The 15,676-nt window shown below is 35.4% G+C and overlaps 1 protein-coding gene across 1 annotated transcript in view; it reads left to right on the top strand.

Annotated features, from left to right (window-relative positions):
• ALG13 (ALG13 UDP-N-acetylglucosaminyltransferase subunit) overlaps positions 1-15,676 on the top strand; it is an 80,173-nt gene that overhangs the window by 12,290 nt on the left and 52,207 nt on the right. The window contains 8 exon segments of the mRNA XM_054580358.1: positions 9,633-9,661; positions 9,664-9,788; positions 9,790-9,845; positions 9,847-10,006; positions 10,563-10,646; positions 12,937-12,987; positions 13,705-13,751; positions 15,094-15,166. Of these exon segments, the coding sequence (XP_054436333.1) occupies positions 9,633-9,661; positions 9,664-9,788; positions 9,790-9,845; positions 9,847-10,006; positions 10,563-10,646; positions 12,937-12,987; positions 13,705-13,751; positions 15,094-15,166 (625 nt within the window).

Raw genomic sequence — 15,676 nt, 5'->3', positions numbered from 1 at the left:
CTTAGATTCTTTGGGTCATGGAATCCTTCAAAATATTTAAAACTTGCTTCTCTTTTTTTTCCCTTTAACTCATATTTATTTGAAACGTGCTTCATTTACTCACACATATACATATTTTGCTGTGAATTTCAACTTAAGTAACTTCATTCCTATGTCAGTCATTAATATTCTGGTGGTAACCGCTAGACTTTTTAAAATATTTAACTCTGAATAAACACATTTAAGTTTAGTAATTCCCAGATTCATAGCAAATTATAAACTTTGCTCAAGTTGAAAACATGGCAAACAGCACAGTTTGAAACTAACCTTAATACACTATTAACTCTGTATCTGTTACCCATCATGTCTTGTGTAGCACTGTTTCTAATTGATAAACGGAAACAAATGGATTTTTTTTTTCATTTGCAGTGATTACTTTAGGGTATACTACATTAGGCTATTTGGTAAGGCAATACATATAAGTTACTCATTTTCTGTCAAGCATGCTTCTAAAGTATTTGCTGATCTGATACTGTTGGAATGATCTCTGTGAGAAGCCATATATTACATCTTTTTTACTGTTAATTTCCCTTTTTGTACAGGGTGTGTGTGTTATTGTTACTAAGTTGGTGGATAGTACCCTCTCCAAATTTAGGAGTGAAAAAGATTCCTAAATCCTCAGCTTAAGTACTCTGGGTCTCAGTTTTCCCATTTGTGATTCATAAAACTTAACTTTCCTCATAGGTGATTTCTAGGACAAAACCAATTGTGTGGCATGTTTGAAAATAAAATGTCATTGAAATAATATTTTCTCTTGGTTAGAGTTTTTGTTTTAAAAAGTAGGAATACACTTAGAGATATTTCCCTAGAATTCAGAGTATAATACATAGACCTAAATGTTACAGAAAGCAAAGTCTTCATTGGATTTCATATTTAATGTCATATTCAGTCTATTTGGGGTTACAGTTAGAGAATTAAAGTTTATTTCGATATTTAGATGAATAGATATTTACAGTGCATCAAAACAGAAAAGAATGTTCTGGTCTTTGTTTTCCCTTACCTCAATCCTGTCTGTAGACTGATTAGAAACTTCAAGTGTCTTATATCAAAAACAAACCAAAAACGACCCTCAATATTTCTGTGCCAGTATGATATATTTTAAAACAAAGTACTATTTTTCTTTTTTCTAATTTATATTAGAATGCTTCAGGTTGAAGAAGGGAAGTGAAGGAAATGAAAGCAAGTGGCTCTTGGTAATGTTTCTTTAGTTTTGCACATCTGAACAAGGATCACCACTCTGGGAAATTCTTTTTCTTGTCTTCCTGAAACTTGAGGCGGTTGAATGGGGTCCTGTGGGCAAATTTTGTTTTAGAACTATTGTGTTTCCTTCCTTCATAAATTCTGTTTTGCTAATTGTGTCTAAATGTCCACCATGAAAAGAAGTGACAGGTTCTAGTTCTAGGATGCTGTTAAAAATGTCTTTTAAATAGTTTGCCATTATATTTTTAAGCAATGAAAGACCTTAAAAAGTGGTTCTTTAGAACTGAGGAGCTATTTCCCCCAATTGGTCTCCAGTTATTTGATGCTAAACATAGTTGGAATAAATGATTTAGTATGGTTTTCTTTTTTTAAAAAAAGGTTTTTATTTATTTTTTAAAACACTTTATTTTTAGAGACTGGAAGGGAGGGAGGAGGGAAACATCAGTGTGTGGTTGCATCTCGCGCGCCCCCTGCTGGGTACCTGGCCCGCAACGCAGGCATGTACCCTGATTGGGAATTGAACTGGCAACCCTTTGGTTCACAGGGCGGCGCTCAATCCACTGAGCAAGGGCTAAGCAAGGGCTTAGTATTGTTTTCTTAATACAAATTGCCTTTTTTAGGAAGTTCTGTCACAAGTTGTATACATGTATTCTTTATTTTTTCCAGTTTTATTTGAATATAGTTGATATGTAACTTTGTATAAGTTTAAGGTGTACAACATAATGATATATGTATATAGTGCCAAATAATTACCACAATGTTTGACATCTGTCACCACATACAGTTACAAATTTTTTCATCTAAAAATCTAGTTCTGTATATTTCATTTGGTAAGATAAGTTTTATTATTCATTTTTGTGTGGGTTAGTCATCCCCACAATTTGCAAGGATAATAGGTTAATCCCCCTAAAAGCTATTTTTATGGTTAATCTTGACCACAAAACTGAAGGGAGGGCAAATCTCGTCCTCACCATTGAATCAGAGAATCCTAGTTCCTTAGACCTTAAAGGGAGCTTAGAGATCATGCAGCCTGTCTCCTTTATTTTGCAGATGAGGAAACTGACCCAGAGATATTGTCATACTTTTATGGTACCTTATAACTTCTCAGACTCTAAAATAAATCAAAAGCATCTTGTCATACATACACTTAAAACTGTACCTCATATTTTGCAGATAATGTGTGCTTTAAAAATTCAGGCATACATATACCTCATTTAATTGGTTAAAACATGAAGAAGTGTTATTTTAAAATTAATATTAGAATTATATAAGAATTAACTGTATATAATTCTAATATAAAACTAGGAATATCTTATAATTACCTTAGAATTATTAACATTATATTCATATGTTGTACTACAAGGAATTTCCCCATTTGATCATTGAAAGAATAGGCAATTAGAGCAATTAAAACAACAAATCACATTTTCAAATTAAGTTACAATATAAAAAATAGGAATAAAATTTAAGCACATCAGATTCCTGACAGGTCAAATATTTAAAGTTATTTTTGTTGTCTTTGATTTGTTTTAATTGGTATCTAGAGTACAGTGCCTAGAAAGTCTTTAAGGCAATCATTTCCTTCCCATTTTCAGGTGTTGAAGGGAGGGACTACATCAGGGTTGGGGGAAATTTTGGGGGGGAGTTGCAGTTGAACTTTGTTTAAATTTCTAGTAGAATTTAGGTGAAATTGTTCTGGTTCTTTTTTTTTTTTTGACCAAGGAGTAGTTTCTTAGTGAACCAGCTTTAGTGGGCACCTAACATTAGTCAATATTTAATTAAGCACTTACTACACACTTGATATGCAATGTCTGTCATATGTAATTATCCCAAAACTTTAGGGCTAGGTCAATGAAAAAGTTTTTGAGCAACATTTGTAAAATTTTAAAGCAGTTTAAAAGGAGCTCTAGTGCATTGAACACCATTAGTGATTTAAATAGTATGAGTTAACTTTGACCTGGCATTTACCAAACCTTTTTCACCTATGGGAAAGGCAGGTCAAAGTTAAGCAAGCTGAGCATTTGTTAGATCCTTCGATATTGCTAATGAGCATTGTGAACACTAAAGATGGGATTATAGTATGCAGTGTTCCTAATAGTGTCCGGTGTTTGTGAAATTTTGGCCTTGAAACTTTTAGGAACACTTATTAGTAACTTTTGCAACACATTGTTTTAAGGCACTGGTTATCAAAGTGTGGTCCTGGACCAGAAGCATCAGCAACACTTGAGAACTTGTTAGAAATGTAAGTTTTCAAGACTCAATCGGACCTGAATCAGAATCTCTCAGGGTGGGGCCATCTGTGTTTTATCAAGCCCTTTATTTGAGAACCACTGTTGTAGAGGTTGGAGTAGTTTGCTATGGGAGAATAGTCAGCCAACTGGGATTGCAAGTGCAGTAGATAGTTCAAAGGACATTATTAAAGTCTTATTGTACTAATTTGGGGAACATAACCTGTACTTAACCATTTCGGAGCCTTTGTTCATATCTTTTGTTTGGTATACAGTCTATAACAATCGTGTGACAATATATAGTTCTAGTCCTAGTACTGTTACTGAATGGGTGTGAAAACTTGGACAAGTCTTATATTTGAAATCCAGTTTTTTCTCTGTAAAATAAGAGATCCTTTGTAGCTGTGAAATTCTGCTTATTTATTTTTTGTTTATTTTCCTATTGTTTCTTGCTCCCATACTGAGTAATTCTTAAATATAATTTTTATTTCTCAAGCTAATAATATAAAATATTCTATAAGACTTATAACAGGAAAACAGTATAATCTCCCACTCCCCCATCTCTGATACTACTTCCTATAGGTGACCATATTATACTATCTTGAATGTTTTATAACTGATATATTCAGACTTGTTTTTTAATTATAAATATGATCTATAGGCTTCCTACCGGGGAAGAAGAGGCTTTATCTCCCTTTTTTCTCCATTAGGAAGTCTATAGACAATATCTAAATTTAAAAAACAAATTTAGTTTTATCACTTCCTTGAGATGTTTTCAGTGTTGACATTACAATTACTTAGGTACAATTTTGATCACATCTGAGCCATGTAGCATGTGTTCATTCATTACATTTCCTTTCCTATAAAACTTTTTCTTTATTTTTGTTATTTTTTTTTAATTTGCTCAGTTTTGGTTCTTAACCTCAAGTTCTCCAACAGGTGCATATCTTTCCTGGTATGATTAAACACATTAGGTTATCTGTAACTTCTGTTATTTATAAAAGTTTTTTTTTTTGAATTGTCTGCATTGGAGTTCGTCCTTTTACCTGAAGTGGTCATTCTCTTTTTAGACCTCCTAGTTTGTCCTGGGATTTTCCCTTCATCTTTATCCTGTAAATTCCTTTGCTTTTCTATTGTGGTGAATCTTCTGTTTGCAGGAACCTGCTTGCCCTCCTGCTTTTTTTATTTTTTGTGGTTTACCTTTTTTATTTTGGTTTCAAATATCCTCCAATAGCTTTCTGAGAAAGTTCAGTACGTTACTTTAATCTTTAGTGTTTGAAAACACCTATTCTTCCAATCTGATTGATAGCGTGATACAGAATTCAAAGTTGGAAATATACTTTCCCCTCAAATATTGAACTCCATTGTTTCCTAGCTTCTATTAATAGTTCTGTTGAGAAGTTTATTGCTATGCATATGTGTGATCTTCTGTGTGACATGTTTTTTCCTCTATGAAAGCTTTTGGAATCTCTACTGACTTCAGAAATGTTATATGCACTGCTGATCATCTTTTTTTGATTGCATTATTCTCGCTACATCATGGACACTTTTAATCTAAATGTAGATATTCATATCCTACAGTGCGAGAATTTTCCTTATATCACCATCATTTCTTGCCCTCTACTTCATCTCTTTTTGGGCCTCCTGTTGGTTAGATGTTGGCTTCACTGGATGATCCTCTAATTTGCTTGTTTTTTCTCTCCAATCGTGTTTGCTTTGTGAGCTCCTCAACTCTAAATTTTATTCCTTCCACTGCTTTTTATTATATATTTTTATTTATTTATTTTTAGAGAGGGGAAGGGATGGAGAAAGAGAGGGAGAGAAACATTAATGTGGGGTTGCCTCTTGCATGCTCCCCACTGGGCGCCTGGCCTGCAACCCAGGCATGTGCCCCAGACTGGGAATCGAACCGGTGACCCTTTGGTTTGCAGACCAGTGCTCAATCCACTGAGCCACACCAGCCATGGCTGCTTTTTATTATATTTTAAAATTTAAATACAGCAAAATTAGCATTTTTTCTTGTACAGTTCTCTTAAGTTTCAACGAATGCCTAATCACGTAACCGCTACCATAGTCAAAATAGAGAACACTTCTGACAGCCCCATACATCCCTTGTTGCCAACCCTTTTCTGTGACCCTAACTACGGGCAGCAACTAACCTGTGCCCTTCCTATAGTTTTGCTTTTTCAGTATGTCATATAAATACAGTCATGCAGCAGACAGCCTTTGAATATGTCTTCTCTCGCTTAACACAATGTATTTGAGAGTCATACATATTCTTTGTGTATCAATGCTTCATTTTTTTATTGCTTAAGAGTATGTTATTAATGGATATACCACAATTTGTCCATTCACCAGTTGAGGGATGTTTGGATTGTTTTCAGTTTTAGTTGAACCATGATTATGAAAAAAGTTGTTATATACAGACTTTTTTTTAAAGATTTTATTTTTTAGAAAGAGGAGAAGAGAGGGAGAAAGGGAGAGAAACATCAGTGTGTGGTTGCCTCTCATCCATCCCCCACTGGGGATCTGTCCCGCAACCCAGGCATGTGCCCTGACTGGGAATCGAGCAGGCAGCTGTTTGTTTTGCAGTCTGGCACTCAATCCACTGAGCCAAACCAGCGAGAGCCATGTACAGGTTTTTGTATGAACTTAAGTTTCCATTTCTCTTGGAGAGAGATCCAGAAACGGAATTGCTGGGTCGTATTTTAATTCTATGTTTAACTTTGTGAGAAACTGCTAAACTATTTTCCCAGAGTGGCTGTACTATTTTATATTCCCACCAGCAACATACGAGAGTTCCAGTTGCTGTGCATCCTTGTCAGCACTTGATATTGTCAGTTTAAAAAATGATTTTAGTTATTCTAAGACATATGTAGTGGTATTTCAGAAAAGATATACAAAGGGCCAATAGGCACATGAACAAAATGCTCAACATTAGTAGCCATAAGGGAAATGGCAAAAGAAAGCCTCAGTGAGATACCACTTCACACCTATCAAGATGGCTGCCATCAAGAAATGGAGCAAATGTTGACAGGGTATGAAGAAATGGGAATGCTTATACACTACCGATGAGAATGTAAAATGGTGCAGCTGCTGTTAAAAACAGTCTGACAGTTCCTAAAACAATTAAACACATCATTATCATATGATCCAGCAACTTCATTCCGGGATATTACCCAATAGAATAGAAACTTGTCCAAAGAAAAACCTGCATGTGAATGTTTATAACAGCATTAGTCATAATCGTACAAAAGTGGAAACAATCCAAATGTTCATCAACTGAAGAAGAGGTAAGTAAAATACAGTTTGTACAAAGAATTGGAATACCGATTGGTACATGCTACATGGCTGAATCTTGAAAACCTCATGCTAAGTGAGAGAGGCCTGTTACATAGCCATATACTGTACGATTTCATTTATGTGAAATGTCCAAAATGGCAAATATATAGAGACGGAAAGTAGACTAGTGGTTGTCTTGAGTTGGTAGATATAGGAAAATTAGGGGTTGATGGTTATGAAGTATGGGGTTTTATTTTGGGATAATGAGAATGTTCCAAAATTAGTGGTTATGAATCCACAGCTCTGGTAACTTATTAAAACCATTGTTCATTTTGAGTGAATTTTCAGCTGTTTAAAAGTGACTGCTTTTAAATGTACAATTCAGTAATTTTTAGTGAATATACAAATATTGTTCAAACATCACCACAGACCAGTTTTTGAACATTTTTATCAGACCGAAAGAGACCCCTTGTGCCTGTTTGTGGTTAATACCTCTTCCCACCCCAACCCCTGGCAACCACTAATCTGTTTTCTGCCTCTGTAGATTTGCCTTTTTGATATATTTCATATAAATGGAATAATGTATCTTTTGGAATAATACTGTTTTTGCATCTGGCCTTTATTTAGGTTCATTTCCACATTTTTTGCTAAAACTGATTATTGACTATTTTGTTTATTATAGCCATCCTAGTACGTGTGCAGTGATGTCTCATTTTGGTTTTAGTTTGCATTTTTCTAATGACTAATGATGTTGAACGTCTCAATTTTTTTGACATGCAGTATTTTATATTAGTTTCAGGTGTACAGCTGTATAGTGCTTGAGGATCTTTTTATGTGCTTATTAACCATTTTATCTTCAGTGAAGTGTATAGATAATCCTCTGCTTATTTTTTAAATGTGTCGTTTTCTTATTGTTGAGAGTTCTTTATATATTTCAGTAAAAAGTTTGTTATCATATATGTGATATACAAACATTTCCCCAGTTTGGCTTGTATTATCATTCTCTTAACAGTATTCATTTGAAGAACAAAAGTTTTTAACTGATACATTTCAATGAACTTCTTTTTTTTATATTACATCTAAGAATTGTTTGCCTGACTCAAGGCATTGAAGATTTTTCTCCTATGCTTCTAAAAGTTTTGAAGTTTCGTTCTACATTTAGGTCTTTGATCTATCTTTTGAGTTAATTACTGTAAAGATGTGAGGTATAGGTTGAGGATCATTTTCTTTTGCATATGGATGGCAATTGTTTCAGCACCATTTGATGAACATACTATCTTTTCTCTGTTAAATTGCTCTTGTACCTTTTGTCAAAAATCAATCGACCATATTTGTGTGGGTCTCTTTTTGTGTGTTTTCTCTGTGCTACCTTCTCTTTCCTCTCTTTGTCTTCCTGTTTCTAATTTTTCCTCTTTATTACCTGTTTTTTCCTCCTGTTTTTTGATTTCTCTCTTCTCCCATTTTTCTCTTCATTTCTTTCCTTAAACTGAAGTATATAGATTAGTATTAATTGATGTTTTATATACCGTGTTTTTAGCTTAAATAGCAGTAAACATGAAGAATTTTCAGCGTATTTTTTGGCCTTAAAGATGGTGATTCCTCCTCCCAAACCATGTTTTGGAACTTTTACAAAAGGAATAATTTCCTCATTGTTATGGTTTCTTTAAAAAGCTAAGTTTGTTTAGGTTATTTCAAATTGGCATGTTAAAAAGGAAGTCAAGATTTTGTTCTTTATTCTACCGTGCCTTTATTTCACCCCTAAATTATAAAATTGGTCATTGATGCTCTCCCTGTAGGGTGCAGTCATGATTACTACTGGATCCACAGATACAAGAAAAACAATTTTCAGAGGAGCTGAATTTGTGCAGACTTTTTCAAACCCAGATTTGATCTCTTTTTAACATTTAGAAAAAGTAAAAGAGGAATTGGATTTTCGCATTTAAATAAAAACGGGACACTTGACCATGGACTCAAGTAATACAAGTGACCAGTCCTGTTTTTGAACCTTGCAAAGCACAGTCATGTTTTACGTTGTTTTTCTCAGAATCTAGAGTAGCTTTTTCCCAGGAAAGTGCTCTAATACATTGAAGCATGCCTCTCATGTCCAGCACTTCTAGTGCTGTGCCACAGCATTTTAAGTGCAGCCTATTAGGAAGTTTGTCTAAGTTACTCCTTTCATAATACTTCAATTTAAATTTTTATCTTCATTTTTTAAGAAACGTGTTTTGCATATTTTTCTATCAATGCTATACAGTAGTTTGGAGACATTAGACAAGAACTGTATCACTGTGTCCTAGCATAGCTAATGGATTAAGTTTCTGTGGTCTTAGCAGAAGGCAGTTATTATCTGGGAGAACTGAATGAGAACATCACTTAAACCCCATACCTGAAATATCCAGATAACTGCTTTGCCACTTTGCTTCAACTGTGACCTCTGTGCCTGTATATTATGGGTGCTGCCCTTCTTTGTTTTTAAAAGATATTCTTACTACAAAAACTTAATAGGTTCAGATTTTTTCCTCTTATCTCCATGAAACTATGAAAGGAGCAGGGAAACTGGGGCAGAGACTGTAGTTGAAAATTCGGGTAGGGGTCTTACAGAATGTAATGTGGGCCAGGCGGCATCATACACACCTGGGTGTTATTGATTGCAGTCCCTTCGCAGCCTCGTGCAGCAGTTGCCCTGAGTTAAGCTGCAAACTCAGCTTCCCTTTGGTCCCAAAGCTCAGCTGCTTGTGCATACTTCCCCCAACCTTGGGCTGATTGGGTTAATTCCACTCTTCCCCAATAAGGTAGCTCTGCAAGTACTGTTTCCCTCCCCTGTCTTTCTCAGTTTGAGGTCTCTATTCTTAGGAACATTGGTTCTTCCACTTCTTTTCACAGGATCTCGACTTGTCCTGCACAAGCCAGCTCTTTGCTTCTGCTCCTGAGAAGTGCCAAGATTCTGCAACGCTGACTCCAACTGCCTTCTCATACCTAGACTTTGGGCTGCTTTCCGGATACCTGCATAAGCAAGCCCTTGTCACTGCTACCCATTCTTACCTGCACCCTGCTTTTTCCTTGTGGCTATACTTGTGTTCGTTTCTCTCCCTCCCCACGTCCATCCTCTGGGCACAATGCATAAAGGATGGAAAAAGTACTGCGGCCAGAAGTCTGTGAGTGAGGCAACAATGGACGAATACTTAGGCAGCTTAGGACTGTTTCGAAAGCTGACTGCCAAGGATGCCTCTTGCCTCTTTCGGGCTATTTCGGAGCAGGTAAAAGGAAAGCATATATATTTTCCAATACTGAGATTTCAGAGAGAGATGTGGCGTTGTACTGCAGCTAGAAGACCTACAGCCCAGCAAAACAAAACAAAATTCTTTCCTAGTAAAAGCATCCAGGTCTGTCTGCTAGTTAGTAGCTTGGGGCATACCTTTGCCATTTAGTCCAAATATATTGCTGTGCCTTTGTTATCTCTTCTGTTTTCTAAATACTACTTTGGAATGTAAGAGAAATATGATAATGGGGTTAAAGAAAAATCTGAAATTTATCCTGAGCCTCTATAAGTAAACCCTGCTTCCTCTAAATTGGCCTAAGGGAAAATGCAGGCTGTGCCCATAAGGAGCAGGAAAGGGGGAGCTTAACAGAGTCATCTCTCCCCAATCTTATTAAAGGTGACAGGAACAGATTTTAGTAATATCAGGACTTAATTTCCCAGTTTCCTACATATGTTCTGAAAGAGGGGGACTTTAAATGTCCAGTTCATAGTTTTAATTTACAAGCTTCTATTTTAAATGACTGCTGACAGCGAGCTGGTTTTTCTCTTTTTAGTTGTTTTGCAGCCAGGTCCATCATTTGGAAATCAGGAAGGCTTGTGTCTCATATATGAGAGAAAATCAACAAACTTTTGAGTCTGTAAGTAGAATACAAACCCAAGGGAGAGTTGTCATTAGAGTATGTAGCAGACAGGAAATGAATTTTGAGCACCTACATATGAAAATTATATTGTGGAATCTCAGCAGATATTTAATTTTCTGCTAGCTTCCTTCCCTCTAGCTAGTACACTTCTGGACCTTGTTTCAGAATTAGATTGTTTTGTGCTCTAAAATGTGAGAAAAAACAATCTGTATTCTCCCATTACTTTCTTCCCCCACATACCAAAAAACTCCCAAACCTTAAAAAGTTACACTTTGACTTCTGTTTTATATTATCTATATCACTGTTTTCTTGAATAATTAATCAGTTCAAGAAAGGTTTGGCTGTGTTAATATTTTTAAGTGTATCTTTAAAAATACAGATGGGAACCCCCTCTTTTCTCTTGCTTAATTCTGTGCACAATGCTTGAAGAATCTTGTAAAACTTAATTGTAGGGAACAAATTAGTCCTAAACATCCATCTTTCCATGTGACAAACTGGTAATTGGAGCTCTGCCACTAATGATTGACTTTAAACCAACTTTTAGAAGGCATCTTTCTATACATTGACATATTTGAATTCTTGTTAACAAACCGAGCTTTTTATCAAGGTGTAATAGGAAGTGTGCCCTTTCATGTGTCTGTTATATTTTTATTATACCCCTAGCCCTTCCAGTACTTTTTTTTCTTGTGACTGTATACTGTGGATATTTTCCTGCTGTTCGAAGTTTACTCTTAATTTTTTCAACAGGTTTCATTGAATTTTAAAACTATGTAAAGGCTTCTTGACTTTTAAGCTTATTACCTTAAAGTTAATTACCGTCTTTACCACACCTGGGAAGAAGATTGCTCATGAATTACTTCAAATGCAAGACCATGGTGTAAAGCTGTGCATCTCAAGTATTTTTGTGCATACAAATCACCTGGATGTCTTGTTAAAATGCGGATTTTGATTTAGTAGGTCTAAGCTGGGGCCCAAGATTTCTGCCTTGTTAACAAACTCCCAAGTGATAATTGCTGTTGTTTGTAGACCACATTTTGAGTAACAAAGGTACATGTGTAAAATTTTAAAACTGCATGGATGAATCTAGAAACAATTTTGCTGTGTGGAAGAAGCCAGACTGCCCCCCAAAAGTACATAGTGTATGATTTCCTTTATAGAAAACTAGAAAACGCAAACCAATCTGTAGTGATTGAAGCAGGTCGGTGATTGCTTAGGGGGTCAGTGGTCTTAGAGAAGGGCACAAGGAAACTTATGGGGATGATGAATATATTCACCATCACGATTATCATGATGGTTTCGTGGGTGTGTACATATGTCAAAACTTGATTGTGCCATTTAAATATGTGCAGTTTATTGTATATTTTGTATACATGAAACATACAGCAGAGAGGAGGGGGAAGGGGGGCCTTGTTCAAGGAAGATGAAGGGATTAGCCGAAGAACATATTTGCATAAACCATAGACACAGACAAGTGTGTGGGTGGCCAGAGGGGAGTGCCTGTGAAGGCAGCGGGGGAGGTGGGCAAAGGGCGGGAAATGGGGACACTTACAGTAGTGTAAACAATAAAAATAAATACTTGGTAGTTTATTGTATGTCAGTTATACTTCAAGCTGTTTAAAAAGGGATTGAGAAATAACAATTGATTTTTTAAAATTCTAGTTATATTCTAGATAATACCATATATGCGTGTAATTAGATTTCTATTCCCTGAGTTTAATTGAATTTTATTTCTGTTGAGGTGTATTGTACAATGAAGTTCATCGTTTTAAGTTTAACAATTTTTAGTTTGACAACAATATACAGTCATGCAGCTGCCACTGCAGTCAAGGTGTAGAAAATTTCCATTGTCCTAAAAAGTTTCCTTGTGCTCTGGGCTTTTTTGAACCGAATGAAATTCCCTTTAAAGCTCCTCAGCTTACCTTTGTAAATGCCTGTCTCCTGTAAAATTTAAAGTATTCGACTTAAAATTATTGCACTTGATTGATTTATGAAAATTGTCAAGTTAAGATGGCATTTTAGAAGAAACTCAGGTGCATAGCATTTGAGGAAATGCACTGGTGTTTGGATAAGCCAGAACCAATTCCTTATATACTTTTATAGTCCAGCTTTTTTCCACCCATAGATTTTGTGTATGTGCAAATCTTCTTGAGGTGCTGTGCAAAGTAGTAATTTAATACCATAATTATTGAGCTGAACAAAAACACACTGGAGGATAGTATTGTAGAATATAATGAGATCTCACTAATGCTGTGTATTTGGTTAAGTAAACTTTGTTTTATTTTTGAAGTATGTGGAGGGATCTTTTGAGAAATACCTGGAACGGTTGGGAGATCCCAAGGTAAGATCAAATATGGGGATTTAATCTTTTCAAAGTATTAGGGAAAATAACCTAAATAATCATTCAGCTGTGTTGCTTTAGCTGCAGCCACTCTATTAAGTAGCCAGCTGTGTTGAATGAAGTAGGTCTTGAAAAAGTTTAGAGGCTGGCAGTCAACCTAATTTTTGTGTTGAATCTTGATAATAACGTGTTTAACAATTTTATCGTCCATAGATTAGTGAAAGAGTGCGTGCTGCTTGGGAACAGGACAAGCCTAAGCCTTTTCATTTTAATGGGGGAGGGAGGTGGTAATGAATGTTACTAGGAAATTATTATTATTTTTTATTAAACAATTCCCCTTATTTGTAGTTATCTTTCTTTTAAGTGGGAGTAAAATCCATAAACACATATTTAATTAAAAATTTTATGTGATTAAATTAAGCCCATAGTTCTGGGCTTAAAACATATATTAAATACCCTGCTAACGTCATATTCTTAACACTAATTCCATTTTTATTGTGCCTGTTAAATCTCCCATATTAACTGTCTCTGTTACTTAATGGCTAAGGTCTTTACATCCTTTTTTTTTCTGAATTAGGTTTATGTTAATGAGTATCCCAATTCTCAAAGCAAGTTATATTTGTTCTACAAATTCCTCATCTAAAAATACAACTGATGAACTTGCAAAAACTTGTACTTTCTAACTATGCAATATTTTTAAAAACTATTTATGTTTAGGAAAGTGCTGGCCAGCTGGAATTAAGAGCTCTTTCTCTAATTTATAAGTAAGTTGAGTCTTTTTTTTTAAGAGAATGTGTGTGTGGTTTCTATTAAAGTCCCTTTAGGATTGGGAAAATTTGAGATTTGATGTATCAATATATAGAATGAAAAGGTCTAAGCAAAATCACTGAGTGTAATTTTTTGGGGAAGAATCTCTAGCATTTTTGTGTCCATTTGAATGGAAGAATAAAAGACTTTACAAACTGCTGAATTATTCTGTGGAAAAGCAGAATCTTTATCTTAGAATTTTGTTTAACTTTGTGCCTCTTTTTGCATGCATCCTCATTGGGGCCACATTGCTTCCAAGAGGGTAGAAATTGGTTCTTGAGGACAAAAAAAATTAGATATTGCAATAGTTTATGGTGTAACTGTGGTATTAAAATTTCATAGGGAAATTAAGAAAAGTCTAAAACTGTTCTTAAGGGAGGCGATAATGGGGGACATTTTGAGCAACACTGCTCTAATGCTTTGGAAGTTTTGTTTTGGCTTTTGAAATTTGCAAAGTAGCATTTCTGAAAGCTGTGAGGTTTAAAAAAAACTATATAATACAGGTTAGAGGCTAGTGGGAATATTGTTCATTTGAGACGTTTGATCTGTACAATACTCCTTAACAATTCTGAAGATGATAAGATAGCATATACCTTGGTAGTGTTAGAACCCTTCTGTTATGGGGAATTGTTTAAGTTAGTGTTTTTTGGTCTGCTCTTTTCTCACTAAATCCAGCAAGACGTCGTATAGCAGAGTCATTGGGAAAGGTTGCTTTTAAATCAGGTTCCAGCTCTTAAATTGGCCTGCTGTCAGATTTTATATGGCCCTCGAACTGAGAATGCTTTTCAAAAGGCTAAAAAATCAAAAGAAGGGTAATGCTTCATGGTATGTGAAAATGATACGAAATTCAAATTTCAGTGTCTATAAGTAAAGTTTTATTGGAACACAGTCATGTGCATTTGTTGAGAATTGTCTATGGTTGCTTTCATGTTACAAAGTGAAAGTTATAAAAAGCACATGGCCTGCAAAAGCTGAAATCTGGTCTCTTATCAAGAAAAATTTGCCAACCCCTGCTCTAAATAAATGGGAGCCCCCAGAACTCACAAACACACATACAATTGGTAATCTATCTACTTCATTCCTCCTACCCCTAAAGTAAGATAGATTTCAAAAATACATAGGACTTTACAGGCCATTAGCTTCTCTACCTTGAATTAACATTATTTAACTTCTTAAGCACTTGAATTATTTTATGAATAAGGTCAGCAGTTTAAAAGCACAAATACTTGTTTCTTACAACTATCTCTTGCGTATGCTTAATTATGTCTTCTCACCCACCCTTGTTTTCTACTCACATAGTCGAGATTTCATTCTTTATCGCAATCCTGGAAAGCCTCCAACTTATGTCACAGATAATGGCTATGAAGACAAGGTAAGAAGATGAGTGAATGTTTACTAAAATAAAAAATTGAAAGATGCTGTGGGCTTACCAGGATATTAAGAAATCATCCTTTTTTACCTATGTAGTAAAAGAAATATAAAAAAGCCCATTCCACTCTGATTGGTGTGGCTCAGTGGATTGAGTGCTGACCTGTGAACTGAAAGGCCACCGGTTCAATTCCCAATCAGGTCACATACCTGGGTTGTGGGCCAGGTCCGCAGTTGGGGGTATGCCAAAGGCAACCAATTGCTGTATCTCTTGCACATTGATGTTTCTCTTTCTCTCTTCCTTCCCCTCTCTTTAAAAATAAATAATTTTTTTAAAAAACTAAGCCCATTCTAAATGCAAAGCTTTTCTGCCACCAGCCTTTTCCTCTCCAGTTAGTCACCATCAGTGTTGTTAGCTACTCTTTGGAACATACCTGATCTTGTCACTTCTCTATGAGAGAAAACCTTAATTGGTTCCTCATTGATTAGAAAGGTAAGGTTCAAACTCTGAAGG

This window comes from Pteronotus mesoamericanus, unplaced genomic scaffold (assembly GCF_021234165.1).
Source record: "Pteronotus mesoamericanus isolate MK-2021 breed Mesoamerican mustached bat unplaced genomic scaffold, CSHL_Meso_final contig_58, whole genome shotgun sequence".
In the NCBI taxonomy this organism is placed as follows: domain Eukaryota; kingdom Metazoa; phylum Chordata; class Mammalia; order Chiroptera; family Mormoopidae; genus Pteronotus; species Pteronotus mesoamericanus.
Note: the sequence above shows the minus strand (reverse complement) of the source record. Positions and strands in the feature narration are given on the sequence as shown.